Genomic DNA, 7,386 nt, shown 5'->3' on the forward strand with positions numbered 1-7,386 from the left:
CTTCTAATTTTTTTTCTTCCTTTTTCACATATGTGGTCCCATGCAATGTGACCACATGCCTTTGTCATTGTCTCTAAAGTGATCAACTACCCCATCTTCTTCCTACATCACCGTTGTCCTATGTCGATGGCCGCTTGCTTTAGCTGAGCTGCTGGGATGATGTTCGTGCTTTGGGTGACCCTGCTGGGAATATTTACTCTTGGTGTTCACTCCAGATATTCTTTGCTCATCCCTCCCAGGAACACACACACACCCCCAATCCATGATGCAGAGGGGACTTTGGGGGTGGGGTAGAGCAAAGCAAAGTATGTTTCAAAAATTCTTCTCAAAAATAGTATGGACCTGTTGAGAGCTTTTAATCTTCAAAAGTTAGATAAATTAGTGTGGATATCAAAGTTTTGGTCTCTTATAAGAAAAGAAGTGAATAGGGCAGTGACTAAGTAACTAATTTATTGAATTATCATCCTGACTCATTTATAGGATTTTATAAAAGTTCAAATGTTGTGGGAATCTTTTCTCTGTCTTGATTCTTTTTGTCCATACATGCAAAAATATTTGCAGAAGAAGATGTGGAATAAATGTATAGGTTTTTTGATTGATCGCATTAGGGACAATTCACTTGGGGCCGATCCTACCTAAAACTATGTGGTCATGTGGTTCTGCCTTGATAGACATACAGGAAAATGGCAGTTTGGCTGTGTGTGTGTGTGTGTGTTTGTGTGTGTGTGTGTGTGTGTGTGTGTGTACAGCAGATGCAAAAGGGGTGGTGCTGCAAAAGGGGCAGGAGAAAATAAAGGCTCCCATGAAAAGGAACCCGTCTTAGCCAGCATAATAAGAATGTTTCCTTTCAGGGAAGTGAGCACTCATGTGATGCTTGTCTTAGAGGGGAGAAATGGGGAAGTGAATGCAGCACTAAAAGGCTTTGGAGAAGAGAGGAGATCAGGAAATAAAAGCCAACCTAGAAAGATCCAGAGAGAAATGGCAAAGAAGTAAGGTCCGTACAGAAGCAGAAACAAGGATTCCGAGATCGGGCCTCCACCATGGCCTCTCGGCGAGCTGAAGGGGAGTGCAATCCCCTGTTGGAGCAGAAAGAAGCCCAGCTCAGTGGGCCAATCCCATCTCCCTTTGAGGGCAGAAAGGCTGCCTGCCTGGCTGTGCTGCTGGTGGAGATCCTGGAGCGCGCAGCTTTCTTTGGTATCGTCTCCAACCTTGTCTTGTATCTCAACAGCAGCACCTTTAATTGGGGTGGCTCCCAGGCTTCTCAGGCAGTTTTGATCTTCATAGGTGCCTCCTACCTGCTCTCGCCCATTGGGGGCTGGCTTGCCGATGCTTACCTAGGCTGCTACTGGACTATTGTCTTCAGCTTCCTGCTCTACCTTATCTCAGCATGCCTGTTGCCCACCGTGGCCTCACAGGAGGGGCGCCTCTGGTTGTGTGGAGAGATGCCATCATACCCAATACAGCCTTCGTGCCAAGGTGACATCTCAGAGTGTAAACAAGAGCTGCCAAATCCATATTGTGCCCCTCTCCTGTACACTGGTCTACTGGTCCTGGCCCTTGGCATCAGCTCCGTCAAGGCCAACCTCATTCCATTTGGTGCCGATCAGGTAAGAGATCATCTTTTGGATCTATCCTTTCTTTATTTCAAGGCAAGCAATTTGGAATTATTACTAAATTTTTCATTGGGTTGCTGGGATGGTTCTGCCCCAATAAGCCTCAGGGTTTTGCCTTAAAAACATATTTTGATGTAAGGTAATGTCTTTTATTGTTTCGTGTTTACTGATTTCAGATAGTTGTACCATATTTTTTGATACACATTTTCTAAATTATTGCCCAGTTCATAAGTTCAAAGCAGTAAGACTATAGGAAGACACAATAGTATTTTGATTTAATTAGACAAAGATAGAAAAGGCCTCTGAAAATGAAAGAAAATTTACCCAGGGCTGAAAAGGCAAACTTTGATGGCTGGCAAAGCTCTGGGATGGGGGCGGGGAGTTCCAGAACTCAAGAACATTAGCAGTCATGATGTCATGATAGTCTCCTTCCCATCAAAATGATATTTAGGCCAGGTAACCAAAGTAGCAGCACCCTTAATGCAAAAGTGAGAATGATTAACAGCCTTGGAGGAATCCTGGGGATCATATGAAGTGTTAATGGAGAGGACTAACTCTGAGAGAGGAAGTTGCCCATTAACCACAGAGGGTGTCCCTTTGTTTCCCAGCATGCCTCTGATAAGATCCACAGTAGCTGACTGTGCCTCCAAGCTAAGGTGTGGCCAGGCATGCAAGATTTTACAGCCCTTGGGATAATGTTGGGAGGGGGGAATACTGCCTTAAGGCCAGTATATCTAATAAAGATTTAAAGTTGTTTCATGCACAATCTGTAGACAATATGAAGGCAATATCATGCAAACAAACTTGTGACTCTATTATGTAAAGTACAAGCAAGGCTAAGGGCCTATTTTCAGTGGCATTTATTTCCTCCACAGCTACTGTATAAGCGCAGTGCCACTTGCAAAAAGAAGGTTTTAATACCCTCCCACCATTCCTTCTCTTGCCCATCAGTCACCACTATCCTTTCCTTTATCAAACTTGGGCCTCCATACTTTCCCATATGCAAGGAACTTCTGCTTTTTGTGCAGTGTAAAAGAGACTCATCTCCTTTCCCACGGGATAAAACATGACAGAGGTTTACTCGTATTCTCATATATATTTTTAGCCGTGACACTCTTTATATCCATTCTGCACTTGCCAATAATTTGACAAAAATTGCTAAATTATATAGCTGTTTACTAGTCTGGGCCTGCTTTATATCTGGATGTAAGAAGGGAAGGGAAGGGAAGGGAAGGGGAGAGGAGAGGAGAGATAAAGAGAAAAACAACTAACTGGACAATTCTTGCAGGGCTCAGCATATTAAGGACTAATTCAGAAGAATCAAGCCCACCCCCCCTCTCTCTCTCTCTTCATTGCAGGTGACAGACCGTGGCCAGGAAGCTACCCGACGTTTCTTCAACTGGTTCTACTGGAGCATTAACATTGGGGCTGTGCTTGCGCTGCTGGTGATTGCCTTCATCCAACAGAATGTGGACTTCCTGATTGGCTATACCATTCCTGCTGTCTGCCTGGCCCTGGCCCTTGTAATCTTCCTTCTGGCTACCCCCATCTTTGTCACAAAGCCAGCTGCTGGCAGTCAAGTTCTCACCATGTTGCATTTGGCTCTCCAGAACAGCTGTTGTGGCAAAGCATTGCAGAAAGTGACCATAAAAACCAGGTAAGGCAGACAGAGCCTCTTTGCACAAGGTGGTTTTATGGCTGCCATATATTTTTGGGTGGCCTGTGCAGGATTAGTGTCTTCATGCATTGGAACTGAATGAATCTCAGCAGTGCATTTCCATCTGCTTGGACAAGGCCTTTGAAGTAAACGTGGCTTTGCCGAATTTAGGACTGAGCGATACACCTCTTTAAACCTGTGACTCTCCCTGCAAGGGGTCAACAGGCAAATAATTGCAATATGTTCGGTGCATGTCTAGGAGAAGGAAATTGTAAAACTCCTGAATAACTACAGACTTTACTATTTTTATGGTGCAAAAGGACCTTGTGGATTGTCACCCCAAAAAGACATGATGTAATCTAGTCTAAATAGTAATGAATTTTGCTTTCTGCTTGCAGAGCATTTTTTTTAAAAAAACAAACAAACATACATGAGGAAGCATTATAAAATAGCAATCCCTAACTGCAGCTTGAAAAGATGTAGCCCACTTTACTAGCTTAAAGTATATCTCACCTCATCCTGCAGCTGGACCATAATGTCCTAAAGTGATGAACTCTTAATTTCTCTCATCTTCCAATTTGCTTATATGGATGATTGAAACTCCACGGTTAAGCCATGGGCTGAGAGAGAGATCTGTTCTACTTTTATTAGGATTTTATTATTGGAAATGGTATAAGAAAAGGCATCAAACAAGGGGGAGGAAATCTGCAGATTACATTAGGACAGTGTTTCCTAACCTTGGCAACTTTAAAATATGTGGAATTCTGGGAGCTGAAGTCCACATATCTTGAGATTGCTAAAGTTGGGAAAACATTGCATTAAGAGAAGTAGTGCAGACTCGTCTCTCACCAGGCACATAAGAAGCTGCATTCCATTGTTAGGCCTTGTATACTGCCAAAGGCAATAATATGTTGGGGTGAGGCAGTCAGAGTTGTTTTGGCAGGTCACAATGGGTAAATCCAGACAATGCATTTACGGCTTAACATTCTGTGTGATCCAGGCAAATTGTGTTTTATTCAATGAACTGGTTAAACATCATACCATAACTCAATGTTTGAGGGCTGAGTCAGAGCAGTGGTCTATCCAGCTCAGGAAAAACATTATCTATTATCAGGCCTTTTTTTCTCATAGAAAAACAAAACAAACAAAAGCTCAAGGCGGGTTGTATGACATGTGTGAGTTCCAGCACCTTTTTTTTTTTTTTTTTTTTTAGAAAAAAAGCACTGTCTATTATAACTGGTGGCTCCTTTCTAGAATTTTAGATTTTCCCAGCAGTGACCAGAATTGCTAGATGAAACTTTTGCATTCAAATAATGAACCAAATTACTGAGCAATATCCTTCCCTCATGAGGTTTCTCTGACAGCATGACTAGTGGGAAGAGAATTGCTCACTTCACTAACAAGGTTTAAGCACTTATTTATAAGATGTAATTACCTTTCCTTTTGGAACCGCTAGCCGTATACCAAGTTCTTCCTTCTCCCATTTCCCCCCCAAACAGTGACCCTTTGGGGTAGATTGGACTAAGGAAAAGTGACTGACCCAAAGTCACTCAGTGTATTTCCATGACTAGGAATTGAATCAGGGTCTTCCCAGTGCCAGTTCAATTCATTATCACTGTGTTGGCCCCACTAGGTAAATCAGACAGGAAATAAGCTCCACGGGCAGGCTGATTGCAATGTTTCTTTTCTTCCTCCTTTTTATAATTCATTGAACTAGGGAGGTGTCCGCCTGAGCCACTTCTCAATATTTTCTTATTATTCAGGATGAAATGAGATTTCGATCCCCTTTGCCTAGGCAATCAATTCTACTGGTAGTCCTCAATTTATGACTATAATAGAACCCACAATTTTCGTTGTAAGTCATGATGGTCATAAAGCGGGCACTGTATGATCAGACCTGATGTTACAAACTTTTTTGTGGAGGTCATTAAGCAAATACGGCAGACGCTAAACAAACCCATTGTTCGTTTGGAATGGTTTCGGCCAAAAATTGGAAATGCATGCTGGTTTCTGGCCAAAATGTTGTAAATTGCAGCCACTTGTCTGCAGGGTGTTGCAAACAGCTATAAATGCATGACCAGGTGGGGGGCCCGGACATTGGAACTTCAAATCCGGGTTGTAAGTAGGAGAATTTGGGGGGGGGGTGTCCATTACAACTTGAAATAATTCCCAGTCTGGTGCCCTCTGGTGGTTGGACAACAGCTTCCAGCTGGCTATGGATTATGTTCTAATCCAGCGGTTCTCAACCTATGGGTCGCGACCCCATTTGGGGTCGATCGACCATTTCACGGGGATCGCCAAGCAAGGCTGTCCACCATTTTTTCCCCCTTTTCCGGCGGGTGCCTTACCTCCCTTGAGCTGGGCCAGCTGGTGGTCGGCCTGCTCCGTCTCTGCTGCTTGCCAGCTACGCCTCGGCCGGCGCAGGGGGTGGAACCATGCATGCGCGGCGCTCCCGGGCAGGGAAAGTCCTCGACTTACGACCGGTTGGGTAGTCCTCGACTTACGACCGGTTTAGTCCTCGACGTACGACCGGTTTAGTCCTCGACTTACGACCGGTTGGGGGTCACGGCATTAAAAAGGTTGAGAACCACTGTTCTAATCCATCTAGTGGCTGGCTCTCCATTTTGGAGGAAAGGTGTTTTAGACCCAACATTTTTCTTCTCTTTTTTCTTTACAGGGCAAGGAATCCCCTGCTGGAAGCAGAAAGACCCAATCTCCTTTCAGGGGAAAGGAACCAGCCTATGGGGTCATCCTATGAACACGCCTCTAAACTCCAAGTGATGGCAAAGATCCTGCCAGTTCTGCTGACTCTCATCCCATATTGGATGGTTTATTTCCAGGTAGCGACCCTGCAGGGCACTCCTTCTTTCATATGGGAAGATGCCCTGACAGATGGGCAATAATGCCAGCAGCAGAGGAAAGCATGGGGGTTTGTTGTGTGCTGGGATGGAGCATTTAGCTGGGACCTGAGGAGGATGCCAGTTTTAATTTGCATTTTAATAGTAAGCACTTACTCCATATTTATTTAGGGATTTATATTCCATCTCTCCCCACTATTTGTCTACACGCAATTGTACAATAAGATTAAACAGTAATAGCATAAAAATGAACTTATTAAAACTGAAGACGTGCAACGATGGCAGCAAAAATCCAGCTGAAATCAGATGAAGCCTTTTATTATAATGGTTTAAGGGAGTTGCCTAGCAACAAAATTGCCCAAAAATGGCCAACAAGCAGCTTCTTTGGGCAAGCCTTCCCTGACTGCAGGGCCATTTAGAAATGTTCTCTCCTCCCCATTTGCAAGTTTCACCCCGGGGGAGCACCAGAGAAGGCTCTTGATGTTGATTTCAGTGAAAAGGGGAATTCAAACCGATGCAGTTTTCTACTTTGCAGTTTAATGCAATTAGAAGATTCTGTTTCTCACAAGTGCCTCAGAAAAGATGTAGCACCTTCAGAAATGGTCAAATCATTTTTTTTAGGGGGCAGTTTAGATGCATTTGTATTTTTTCTCTCTCCCAAAAAGTCCTTTCAACCTTACAGATGTGTCCCTAAAAATACTGATTAACTGGGTCATAGCTATGGAACACTTCACATCTGCTGCAACCGGTTAGTGGGGTAACCTGCCAGATGGCTACAATTATTGTTCCAAGGAAATTTTATACTAAATATAATTTTCTGCTGGCTCAAGAACTGATGGATATTGTTTCAGCATGTGTGTGTATGGCTGTGCCCAAAGGCAGGGCATGGGGTAAACAAGGCTCTGTCTGAGGGCTGAAATTGGTTTGCCCTTATTAAGTGTGGAATTTTGTGCAGGCTGGTTGTGCCCCTTCCTGCACTCACTGAGTCAGAGCCTCAAAGGCAGCTGCAGGAACAGTTTTGAGGGTATGGGAAAGGATAATGCTGCCCAGTTGGAGGATGTGTGTTCTAATGCTAGGTGCTGTCCAATGGTTCAGAAAACCTGTTTTCATATTTCCAGGAGATGCCAAAGACTGAACCTGGCATCTATTATATGAAAAAGATGTGCTTCATCACCAGACTACAGTCCTCCTTTTCCCTTTTTCCATGTATTTCTCTGTACTGTCCATTTCAGTAGTGCTCTGGCGAAGGACAATTAAC

At 43.9% G+C, this 7,386-nt stretch overlaps 1 protein-coding gene across 1 annotated transcript in view; it reads left to right on the forward strand.

Moving 5' to 3' along the window:
• Positions 1-1,036: 1,036 nt before the first annotated feature.
• The window catches only part of SLC15A3 (solute carrier family 15 member 3), a 17,112-nt gene continuing 10,762 nt past the window's right edge, over positions 1,037-7,386 (forward strand). Inside the window, exons 1-3 of the mRNA XM_015821780.1 lie at positions 1,037-1,607; positions 2,972-3,270; positions 5,948-6,110. Of these exons, the coding sequence (XP_015677266.1) occupies positions 1,041-1,607; positions 2,972-3,270; positions 5,948-6,110 (1,029 nt within the window). The 5' untranslated portion in view covers positions 1,037-1,040. The remainder of the gene's footprint in view (positions 1,608-2,971; positions 3,271-5,947; positions 6,111-7,386) is intronic.

Source organism: Protobothrops mucrosquamatus, unplaced genomic scaffold, assembly GCF_001527695.2.
Source record: "Protobothrops mucrosquamatus isolate PMUCROS unplaced genomic scaffold, P.Mucros_1.0 scaffold1399, whole genome shotgun sequence".
In the NCBI taxonomy this organism is placed as follows: Eukaryota; Metazoa; Chordata; class Lepidosauria; order Squamata; family Viperidae; genus Protobothrops; species Protobothrops mucrosquamatus.